Here is a 12499-nt window from a genome sequence, read left to right on the forward strand (position 1 = left end):
CCATGCATGGGGGGCTCATATCTATAATTACATTGCTCAGGTGGCTGAAGCAAGGAGAAACAGCAGGTTCAAGAGCTGCATGGTGAGTTGCAGAACACCCTGGGCTACAAAGTGAGACCCTGTCTCAAAATAATAAAGACTTAAAAAAAAAAAAATTGTGTCAAGGGGGAGGTGGTCAGTGGGTACTTGCTTTGCAAGCATGAGGACCCAAGTTTGATTTCCGGTGGCATGTACTTGCTATCCTAGTGCTGGGCTTAATGGCCACCAACTTAACCAACTGGTGAGCACCAGGCTTCAGAGAGAGATTGTCTGAGAAACTAGTGTGTATGGTTCCAGAGGAATGGCACCTGGGCTCAACCTCTGGCCTCCATATACTTTCACAGCTGTGCACTATGCACATGCTTGCACACACACAGATCACAGCTTTACTGAGTGTGTGCAGACCCTTTTTGTTGTTGCTGTCTAAACAGTAACTGCTTACATTGCACTTAGTGATTTAGGAGCAATTTAAGGTGTAGGGGAGGGTAAGCCTGGGTCCTCCGCAAACATTCTCCTGATCAAGAAGAGGGACTGATGTCTCAGTACGGAACTGCTATACATACAGGGACCTGACTTCAGTTCCCATCAGCCACATTGGCTGGCGCCCAGCCACCTATAATACCAGTACCACATGATCTGATTCCCTCTTTTGACCTACTTGGTCATCTGTATTCACATGCACATAGCCACACAGAAATGAACTTACACAAACACGTCATTTAAAATAAAAATAAACCCTTGTCTCTTACTGTTGTTTAGAATGGCGTATCTTCTATTTTCTGCTGGAAAGCTTAATTTCCCATTCACCAGTGACTTGCCTTGCAGCCTAACCTCCTGTGGGAGAGACCTTCTCTTCTAAAAATTATAGAAAAAGTTGCACTGAGAGAGGTCACTGCAAAATGTCCAGACCGGAGACAGTGTTTCATGGGCTTTGTGGGGAGAGGTGAGATGCCACTGTTCTGGGCCTGGGGTGCTCTCCCCACCCCTGGTCCTTGTGTGCACTGGAGTGTTCACTGACAGTATTGTGTGGCCTAATAATAGTCTTTAGGCATGGTATGTGTGTGGGGGGTTTGAGGTGCACTTTATTGGCTTTAGTTTGTTTGGTATAAACTTTTCTTCTTATTTATACTCTTTTTCTGTCCTTCCCACTCCTGCTTTAATGTTGGCCCTTCCTGACTCCACCACTGTAGTTTTTCTTTTGTTGCATTGAATGCCAAACCCAGTGCCTTACCTGGAGCCAACTGAGTGCTCTACCCCTGAGCTCTTAGCCCCATCTGTTTGGTTTTTAATATTGACCTACTTTGTCTTCTTTAATCCTAACTACATAAGAAACGGGGACGGGGTTATCTTTTGTGGGAGACAGACCCTACTCTGCTTTTGTCATAGAATTACCTCAGGGGTCTGTCTCAGTCAGCTGTTACAGGGAGAGCTCTTTTAGCTACCAACTACCCTGTCTTGCAGAATCAGCTGGTAAACAGACACTTGCTCTAGAGGCTTCAGTTCTTAAGTCATGTGGGTTCTTGGGAATAGATTTCCTAGGTTGTTGCAATGTGTTGAAAATGTGCGAAGATTTATCCAAAGATGTTAGTTCTCTCCAAATAATACACAATCCCTTGTTGCTCCAGGTAGATACAAAGAAGCAACTAAGGTTTGAGGATGCCAGGGAGTGGTCTTTATTTTTTCAGTTGTTTTTCCGACTGGATAATGTTGTCATAAAATAAGTACAGAGAAGTAAATCTACAAGAAGAGCCAGCAAAAGGGTGTTTAAATTAGTGTAATGGGAAGCTTGCACTGTGAGCTGTTAGGACAGTGTGATCTGAACGGAGCTCTGCAGGAATGAACATGGATAGAGGATGCCAGAAGAGGTCCCCAGTAAGAGGGGCAGGCAGGTTGTTGAGTAGGGAGTACTGCATGGAACTGGATGCCTAGCTAGAAACCAGCAAAGTAACCTTCTACTCAAAACGTACTTCCTGAGAGTAAGCAGTCCACACTGTAACACTGACTGGTAGGCCAGGCTGGGAGCCATCAGTCTTTGTGTGAGACAGGGTTCCTCTTTGTAGCTTTGGAGCCTGTCCTGGAACTCACTCTGTAGACCAGGCTGACCTTGAACTCACAGAGATCCGCCTGCCTCTGCCTCCTGAGTGCTGGAATTAAAGACATGTGCTACCACTGCCTGGCCAAGAGTCTTTTGCGGAGACTTCCCATGCCCAGGGAAAGCAGGCAGGGGGGCACTTTTAAGGAAACACCATGGAATTCCCTCTTCAAAAGAATGTTAAAAATCACTGGGAAAGGCTGCCTTTTTATGTAGTCAGGTCGTCAGGAAAACTGAACTTGTGTGAAAGCATTATTAGTAATAGTTTTCAAAAAGTGTTGTAACCACATTGCCCTTATTGGGACAAGTGTAAATGACAGGGAATGTTCTGCCTCTTAGACTATTTGGGGTTGTCAGTTTGCATGGTGACCCTTTTGTGAAAAGCAGTAGGGAGTAGCAGTTTCTGTATATACTCAAGTGCCCATCTCTGGGTAAGTGATGACTGTACCTGTACTGGTCTGTGTGGTCTGCAAAAAGCACAGCCTGTAGGAACAGTTTACCAAAACACACTAAAGAGCTTGTGCTGTGCCTGAGAAAGTGACCTAGGTGGCCAGTGCCCAGCCAGACACTTGGAATAGTTACTGGATTTTAGAATCAGAAAGGGCCTTTGGATATCCAGGCAGAAGAGATAAAGTCACTTCTGTGCAAAAGAAAGACTTATCTCCTCAGATTTCAACAGCAGCACTTTATGCCAGAGGAAAAAGGTAGTCCAAGACATACAGGAAATGCCAGCCAAATATTTTTATATCCAGCTGAACTGACATCCAAGTATAAAGGCTAAAGACAAACTTGTCAGCTTGGAAAAACTTAGACTTTGGGCTCTTTCTGACATATCTGCTAGAAATGGAGTTTGAAACACAAAATCACAGAGATAGCCTGATTCGAGCCTACTGGTGAGCACTGAATGCACATTAACTTGGTCCCCTGACTCCAAATGAGAGCTATCCAGGAGACAGTACTGTGTGTGTGTGGCTAAGGCAGGCCCCCTGACTAGATCCCATGTAGCTGGGAGAACATTGAGCAGTGGTCTGGCAAGATGGTTTAGCAGGTAAAAATGCTTGCTGCCAAGGCTGAAGCCCTGAGTTCAATCCTCCAAGCTGTTCTCTGACTTCTACATATGCTCCATGGTGTACGTGCACAAGCACCTGGACAGAAACACACAGTTGCCCACACAGATCATGTGCAGATTACCCAGCTTCTTTATATTCAGGGAAATGACAGGACAACTGGTTGTTACACTCAAGCCAGCCTGTGTGTAGGATGGAGATGTGCAGTAAAGCCAGTGAATGACTGTATGTCATCCCTGGTATCATGGAGGGGCAGAATTGTTCAGGAATAAGGGTACACATAGAAAGCAGAAGGAGATCAAAGCTGTATATGTCTGCATTTGAATTGTAGGTGTCAGTGTGAACTCATGACCAGCCCAGTAGAAATAACTGTCTTGGCTTGCAGATTTTCATCTTCAGCTCCTGCTTCCCCAAATACAAGGAGAAATGGCTGCTTCTCAGGCCTGTGTCAGAAATGTATGAGTCCAGAGCCTGTAGGCACCTGGAGCCAGACAGCATAAGTACTGTCAGCCCCTACCTTCACTGTGGGGCTGTGTGAGGCATTGTGGGCCAAAAGTATGCCAGCTGGGGCAGCATGTTGGACTGCTCCAGAGAGTTTAGCTCCATGTATCCCCAGTACTATTTCAAGACGTGACTCGGTTTTTGAAGGAGAATCAGAAATTAGTAAAAGGGATAGAGAGCATTTGTCCTGTCTTTGCTACATTTCATCCCATTGGGAAACTAGAGAATAGATGAGGGGTTATGCGACAGTCTCTCTAATAAATGAGGCGGGGCTGATTCAGTTAGAGGCATCTCTGAGAGAGTAACAGACCTGGGCACTGAGCAACAGCGGCTGCTGGTATTACAGAAGGGACAACCAAGCCTTGTCACCAGCTCCATCCCACCTTGTTTTTTTTTGTTTGTTTGTTTGTTTTTTCCTGTTTTCTTAAGACAAAGTCTCACTCTGTAGTCCAGGATGGTCTTGCTTGCAGTTTCCTGAGAGGGTCATAGACATTTTTTTTTTTTCTTGTGGTGCTGGCGGTGGAAGGCTGGCAAAGCAAGCATCTACCACTGATCTGCATCCACAGGGGGCTTTTGATGGAAGACTATACACCTCCTGGGTGGCAGCTTGCCACATAACTGGCATTTGAATTTCATGGAGCCTCTCCAGCCATTTAGTTGTGAATTTATTTTGTGTTCTTGTTTATGGTGTTCGTCTGTGTATATGTGGGCACACTTGTGCCACTGTACATGAGTGGTCAGGGGACAGTTTGTAGGAATTGCCTCTTCCTTTCTACCAGTGTGGACGTTGGGGATCAGATTCAGGCTTGGTGCTTTTCTTGCCAGCCTCTCTGTCTACTTGCTAATCAGAGATTAGGAGCAAGTTAAAGCTCTCATGAATGTATTCCAAACTATGGGAAGCTACTCTTAGGCAGTGGGAGACAGCTGACAAGGCTGGAAAAATCCCTAAGCAGTTTAGGGATGTATATTGGTGGTCACCCCAGAGAGGTGCAGGAAATGGCACTGAGGCATGAAGTATGACTGGCAGCACCTCAGAGCTGTGCTTCGTGGCCTAAGCAGTGAGTATGTCATTTGCCCTACACCTCTGCTTGTTTGGGGTGACTTTCTACAACAGAGATTAAAGAGCAGGTGGAACAGACACCACTGCAGTCACTAGTGTCTGTGGATGGAGGGGACTTTACTGCTTCTTAGAGGCCACCACACATGCTAGTCTCATCTCCCACTTACAGACCTGTGTGTTAGGGAGCCCTGAGGAAGTGCTTCACTCAGTCTTCTGCAGACCCTCAGTGCACCAGGCATTACTGTAGGCACTCAGGATACAGCTGTGAGCGCCCCAAATCTCTGCCTTCATAAGTTCACAGGATATCGGTAAAAACACCTCAGCTGTTTATCTTGCTAGGAAGTGGCATGTGCTCAGGGAAATGCTGAGTGAACTGGAGTGAGGGGTTGTGGGGTACCTGTTGAGTAGGACAGGGAGAGGCCTGACTTGGGCCATCTGAACAGAGAGCCAAGAGGAGGTACAAGAACAGACTGAAGGCATCCAGGGAAGGAACTTTCACTGAGGAAGGTGCTGAGGTAACACAGCCAGATACTAGGTTAAAGGAACAGTGGGGGCAGTTGAAACTGAGATTTCAGAGGCTATCGGGATGGGGCAAAGGGACGTGTTGGGTCTTCACTAGAAGTTGGGCTTTTAGTGTGAGGAAGTAGGAACTGGAGAATTAGTGCAAAGGTCATGGTATTGTGAATATATCACTGGAACAATGGGCTGCTGTGTCAAGAGGTGACAGGAGAGGATGGAAGCAGGAGCCAAGGAGGAGGCTACTAAGATACCCACAAAAACTGAGCCAACTTTGTCAACTTAGTGGCAGATGCTCATGTTAGAGTGTTGGGAGAGGGGATGTCAGGCATTCAAGATGGCCCAGAGGCCTGACCCTCGTGGGCTGATAGCCCATATGACCTAGGGAGCGGTGACTCAGAAGGAACAAGTCTTAGGATGCCCCCAGTTACCTAGGCAGGTGTGGAGTAACAGTTGGGTGTGCAGGTTTGAATTCTTCAGAAAACCTCTTCGAAGAAAGGTGGTCAGTAGGGATGCACCTGAAACCAGGAGGCTAGAAGGACTCTCTGAGTTCACCAAGCACAAAGGAGAAAGGAGTAGCCTGTATCATGATTGCCGGAAGCGGGCCCTGGGGACCAGCACAGTGCACCTCACCTCCCAGGATGCTGTTCATAGCCCTTCTCCAGAGACAGAAGATACAAATATCTGAGTGCCATTGGACCGTCAAGTCAGGGTGCAGATGTGTACTGGTTGTGTTTGTCTTGGTAAAGTGGAGTATGTAATGTGATTTGAGGGGGAGAAGCTGAGCAACTGAAGTTCTTAGTGGCTTATTTGTTTTCTTTCCAGGAAAGCTTTGACCTGGAAATACTACGCAAAGAAAATTCTTTATTACCTGCGGCAGCAGAAAATCCTGAACAACCTCAAGGCTTTCCTGCAGCAGCCTGATGATTATGAGTCCTATCTTGAAGGTGAGTATTTCTGCGCTGCAGACAGGGGTCCTCAGCAACTGAGCAGCCTGTGACAGCTGTCCCTCCAAGATAGAGGGAAAAGAGCTATGCCAGTGGGCTTCAAGAAGTTGGATTACAAAGCAGACAACACTCAAACTTCCAGCAAAGATTCCAGTGGCATCTTCAGTGTTAGCACAAGTGATCTTAAGAGTCATCACTGGTGTAGTGGCAGTTGAGGGCTGGACGCTCAGGCAGAAAAACGCTTGGCACACAACTGTGAGGAATTGATTTCTGTCACAGAGCCCGTGTAGAAAGCCAGGCTTGTTGGTGTATGCTTGTAACCTCAGCATTGGGCAGGTGGAGACAGGGAACTCTTGCAGTTCTCTGGTCAGTGAGCTTGGCAAAAACAAGATGGACAGCTACCAAGAACGATGCTGAAGTTGACCTCTGGCCTCAACGTAAGCACATGTGGACCTGCAGAGCGAGTGACCTTTGGCTAGTGAAACCAGTTCTTTGCCACTCAAAACTGTTACTTCAGATGTCTACTTGCCCCTATTTACCTGTGTCCTCTGAAGCAGCTGGGGGTTAATGAGGATAGGCAGCTCCTGGGGGGAGTGTGGCCTGTTGCCAGAAGTGTGGCCCAAATGGAGGGGGTAGCAAGGTGACTAGGCTCTGTGACAAGAGGTACTGGCTTCTTAGGGGAACATTACGAAAATGGGACTTGGCTTTTTAAACACTGTATTAATTCTTAGATAGAAACCTCCTGTGCTCTGGTTGTGAGGTGTGTGCTTATGTATCCCTCCCTGCTCCTGGGGGACACATCCTGTTAGTTATGGTTCTTCAGGCCTTCAGCAGCCTCTCTAAAGAGTCCTTGCTTTCCCTGAACATCACTGCCTCCTGCCCTCCAGTCAGCCAATGTGCCTGACCCATGTAGTCCCCATCACTGTTGGACCTGCCTCATGTTTCTGAATAGCTGCTTGCTTCCCAGGGCCCTCTGTGGTCTGGACCTCCTCTAGTGTCACACCTTTCTGAATTGCTCTGCAGAGCTCTGCTCCTGCATCCAGGCCTTTGCCTGACTTGTGCCTAGAGATGCTCGGCTTCACTTCCTCACAGTGGCAGCCCTCTTCCTGTGTTCCCCTCTGCCCTTCTTCAGCTCAGGGATCACTTCTGTGAGTTTCCACTGACCCCTGCAGAGCTCACTGGCCTCAGCAGCTGAGCTGCTGTGGCTATCACAGTGATTGACTCACGTCCCTTCTGTGTCAGGTGTGTTCATTGCATTTCTTTGCTTTTTGTTTTGTTTTCTCTTTTTTAAAATGCAGAGCACGGCCTAACTGTCAGCTTGTCTTCTGAGTGCTAGGTATGCCCAGCCCTTGTAAGTAGGGTTGTTATGTTCCAGGCCTTGAGGAAAGATTGCCACAGCCCACCGTACCTAGTTGGTTGCTAATGGTTGAAGATCTGATGTTGTCTGAAAGGAGGTGGAAAATCTTGTAGTCCAATGAAAAGAAAGTCATAGCCATCCTCTTGTCGCTTTACACTTGGGAAAGATGTGAGTTCAGTTCTTTTGAGGTGTTGGTTGTTGTTTTCTTTTGTTTGAGGCAGAGTGTTGACTAGAGGGACCAGGAACATAAAATACAGAGATCCTCCTGCCTCTGCCTCCTGAGTGCTGGGATTAAAGGTGTGTGCCATCACACCAGCCTTCATTTAACAGTTCGGAATAGTGAAACAGTCTTTATTTTTCTGTATGTTATATATGAAAAATGAATGCTTGTTTTACAAATACAAAGTTTCAGTTTTCACCGTCCACCCAGGTCACTATGTAGACATAGAAGCCATTGAGTGGCTGGCAGTGGCTGGTGGAGGGGAGGGAGATGCTGCCTCCAGAGCCTCAACCCTGACTAGACTCCTGCAGCCACTGAAGAAGCCTGAGCAGGTGGCTTACAGCACAAGCCCTGTAGCCTAGGCTGGCTCTCCTGATGCCCCGAACTGCCTTCAGCCTCTTGGAGTATTATTAGGAGCAGCAAGGTCCTGGGCTAACCTCAGGTCTCTTGAATTTAAAAGGTGACTGGGAGGCTTACAAGTAAAAATGTCCTGCAATCAAATGATGGCTTAGGCATGTTGTAAGGTTGGCTGAGGCTGAGGCCAGTGATGAAACTGGCCCTGCTCTGTGGGGTTATGAGGACTCCTTCTTTTATGAGAGTACATTGTTTCTAGAGTTCATGATGCTTCACCCATGAGAGTTATGATTGGCTGGAATGGTCTGTCTGTCTGTCATTCCTGCTCTCTCAGCTTAGTTGTTAAGAGGAATTGCCTTGCTAGGAAGTCTTTCCAGTGGTTGGATTAGGAGACAGGTGGCCTGAGGGCTTTCCTGCGGGCATTTGGCACTCTTCATGGGATGTGGAAGGACATGTCTTGCTTTCTGAACCAAAAAGTGGTTTGTTTTGCTTAAATGGTGATGAAGTGCTTTGTGGTGAAGGGATCTGATCTCCCCTTGCTGTGTTAGTGCTTTGCCTGGTATCCAGGGTGGGAGTTGGTGTATGAAGTGTGAGAAGTCAAAGCCCCAGGTGCTGGTTCAGTAACACCCACTACCAGTCAGGTAGAAAGAAAGCAGCACTGACTACACTTGTCACCCACAGGTGCCGTTTACATCGACCAGTACTGCAACCCTCTCTCCGACATCAGCCTCAGAGACATCCAGGCCCAGATCCACAGCATTGTGGAGCTTGTGTGCAAAACCCTCCGTGGTATCAACAGCCGCCACCCCAGCCTGACCTTCAGGGCAGGTATGCAAATGCTGTACATGAGATGGGCTGCAGAGGCCCTGGGGGTGGTTGTCTGAATGATGTAAAGCACTAGCACCACCCTGTTTTATTCCCAGCCTGGCAACACTTAACTATCATGCAGGCCCTTGCCAGTCACTGCATGTTCAGGGTGTACCTTGCTTGTGTTTGGGGTGTGAGTGTTTGGGGTGTGTTTGCTTGTGCTTGTGACCCAGAGAAGCTCTCTGTGCTGCAGGTGAGTCCTCCATGATAATGGAAATAGAACTCCAGAGCCAAGTGCTGGACGCCATCAACTATGTCCTATACGACCAGCTGAAGTTCAAAGGGAACCGCATGGATTACTACAATGCCTTGAACCTCTACATGCACCAGGTACATACATGCAACTGCAGTAAGAGGGACCACGATGTTCCCTCCCACGTTTGTGGGTTCTACGGCAGCCTCTGTGTGCTCCCTGTGTAGGTACCATTCATTGCCTAAACCTGCACTTGTGCACACACATGGGATCTGAACACTGTTGGGGATTGTGTGACTTAGAGCTGGGAAGGGTGGGTGTGTAGGTTCTGTGCCTGAACCTGCTGCATTTGCAGACTGTAGTGCTCCAAGTGCTCTGCACCTGGCTCCCCTGTGGATAGACAAGGGGACTATGTGTACATAGACATGTGTCCTTTGGGCTCACCTCTGATGGGCTGTCCATTTCTTGCTATTGTCTTTCCCATGTCTCAGTAAAAAGCCTGTTTTCCTCTACCATGGGATAGCGTGGTGGCTTAGATCTGCTACAGGATGCTTTTTTTAAAAAGAAGGTATCAGGTCCTATTATAGATGGTTGTAAGCCACCATGTGGTTGCTGGGAATTGAACTCGGGACCTCTGAAAGAGCAGCCAGTGCTCTTAACCGCTCAACTATCTCCAGCCCCCAGGATAGCTTTTGTAAGCAAGCCCTGTGAATAGAAATGGGTATTTCTGTGGCTTAGTTTGCTCAGTTTGTGATTATGAGTATTGAACTACACGAGCCTGCCTCTGTCAACCTGGAAGCCTGTGGCCCAGCTACATCAGCGACACACCTTTGATGTCCATTTCCTTGTCTGTCCTGTTCTCTGTAACATGGTTTCTGTTGTCATATCACAGACTCTTTTACATGCTTGCTTTCTGGTAGCAGGAGGCCAGCAGGCTGCCTGCAAAAGACTTGGCAGTGAGTCACTCCAGGTTCGCAGGTTGTGTGGTCCTTGTGCATACTGCCGCCTACTAGGTGAAAGGACACAGGCAGTTGGAGTCTTGGGTAGCTGTGCACACTGTATGCCAGCAGAGCTGTGTGGGCGTGGGACATTCTTTGCTGATTTTGAGACAGGTTCTCATTCAGTAGCCCAGGCTGGTCTTGGACTTTCTGTCCTTCTGCCTCAGCCTCCCAGGTGCTGGGGTTATAGGCATGGCCCATGGGACCTGTCTTCTGTTGTTTTCATGTCACAAAATGGTTTTGTTTTAGAATATTTTAAAAGTTTGAAAATTCAGGTGTGTGCAGTAGCTAAGTGGTGGAATGCTTGCCCATTGTACATAAGACTCCAGCTTTCATGCCTAGCCCTTCAAAAATAAAAGTTGAAAGCAAGAAATTGGGATGGGGGTGGTACACTTGGGAGGCTAGGGGGCCAAGGTGGAAAATTTGAGGCCATCCTGGCTTTGTAATGAGACACTGTCTTGGAGAACTAGGGGAAGAGACAAATGTCTTCTGCTGGCTGTGAGAAAACAGCCAGTGTGCTGGATTTGGTACCTGATCTAAATGTAGCTCTGGAAGCCAGTGTGGGATGCCAGCACAGATGGAGCCAGCTGCTGGCCCTCCTGAGGCCCTGCGACTTTCCTCCCTCAGGTGTTGACCCGCAGAACAGGGATCCCCATCAGCATGTCTCTGCTATACCTGACCATCGCCCGACAGCTGGGAGTCCCACTGGAGCCTGTCAACTTCCCAAGCCACTTTCTCCTGAGGTGGTGCCAAGGCGCAGAAGGGTGAGCCATCTTTGCCATGTTTAACAGATGCTTAGGAACTGGGTTCTAGTGTTAAATTAGTTATTGCCAAGCAGGTATCTACTTCTGAGGGGTCATGTGGTCATGTTGAGGTTCTGGTACTGATGTTGTGATATAGTTGCACTGGGCCTTATTGGGGGGGGGGGCGGTGACAAGCACTACTCTGGTTATTTCTGTATTTCTTCTATAGGCATGTGACTCTACAGCATCTCAAAAGCCTAACTTAAAATTTTAAAAAGGGTCTTGTGGCTGTCAAGGTTCCATAGTGTGAAGATAGATTCCATGAGAGGGTTCTTGTCTTTCCCCTCAGCCATAGAACAGCCTTCTCCTCCCACACTGTGCCCCAGCTTAGGAGAGAAGAGGACCAGGGTAGGCAGCTTGTTTTTTCTGGAATTGGCCTGTCTTGGGTCAAGTCCTCTGCTTCTCCTAAGGAGAGTCTTCCCCAGGGAGAACAGAACTTCTCTACATCAGAGAGAAAAACTCATCCCAATGTCATGTCCTGGACAGTGGGATGAGCAGCCCCTGAACTTTGAAGCTAGACAGGGCTACCTCGGAGCCAAGCGGGCCTGATGTTCTCTGTAAGCACTGGCTTGAAGAGTTTAAGGACAGCCTCCAGTGCACATGTGCAACACACATACAGACACACTTTTACCCTCTTATTCTCTTCTGATCTGTGGAAAATAGTGCAGCTAGACTCCATGTGCCCCTCCAGTTTAAGGAGAAAGACATTTCATGATTTATGAAGACTTCATCCCCATCCATTACTTTGAGTTTCTTTAAATTACTATAGAATGTCATTATTTTCCAAATGTGATGTCCTCACAGTGTACTGCTCGTTAATGTTTGCAATCTGGATATCTACTTCCTAATATTTTTAGTAAGAACACTTATTTGCAGCCCTGGTAAGCTTACCTATCTCCTTGTGCATCTGTAAGATACCCATGTAACATCCACTAGGGGTCCCTGCATGTTCTGAGCATTTCTGGCTCATTTCATGTCTATGGTAAGGTGCCTTATGCACGTTAGTGACTTATTACAGGGCAGCCTTCAGTATTGTAATAGTGTCTTTCTCTATAATACAAATGAATATGAGTTTTATTTTTTATTGTGTTGATTCTTTGAGACAGTGACTCACTGTGCTACCCAGCATGTCCTGGAACTTGGAATCCTGCTTCAGCCTCTTGTCCTGAGTGCTAATATTACAGAGCTGAGCCATCACAACAGGCTCAGACAATGAAATAATTTGTTAGTATCTGAAGTCCTGTCTGCTTGAGAAGCTGAGGCAGGAGGATCACTTTACTCCAGGATCCAGGCAGTTGGCAGAAACAAACATGGGGAACTGTAAAAGCCTGAGCCACCAGCGGCAATGGTGACATACACACAGCCCTTGTTAGCAGCTGGGCTCCACTCTTCCTGCCTGTGCTGTACTTTGAGCCCTCGTACCTGGCAACACAAGACCCCCCCACCCCATCCAGATCTTACAGTGCTTTGGCTGTTCTTACCTTT

The 12499-nt window shown here is 47.6% G+C and overlaps 1 protein-coding gene across 2 annotated transcripts in view; it reads left to right on the forward strand.

Moving 5' to 3' along the window:
- Positions 1-12499, forward strand: part of Fbxo21 (F-box protein 21) — a 34594-nt gene that overhangs the window by 3731 nt on the left and 18364 nt on the right. For both annotated transcript variants that reach the window (XM_027414180.2, XM_027414181.1), the window contains exons 4-7: positions 6101-6222; positions 8835-8981; positions 9214-9350; positions 10839-10975. In XM_027414180.2, the coding sequence (XP_027269981.1) occupies positions 6101-6222; positions 8835-8981; positions 9214-9350; positions 10839-10975 (543 nt within the window). The remainder of the gene's footprint in view (positions 1-6100; positions 6223-8834; positions 8982-9213; positions 9351-10838; positions 10976-12499) is intronic.

Source organism: Cricetulus griseus, chromosome 4 (assembly GCF_003668045.3).
Source record: "Cricetulus griseus strain 17A/GY chromosome 4, alternate assembly CriGri-PICRH-1.0, whole genome shotgun sequence".
Classification (NCBI taxonomy): domain Eukaryota; kingdom Metazoa; phylum Chordata; class Mammalia; order Rodentia; family Cricetidae; genus Cricetulus; species Cricetulus griseus.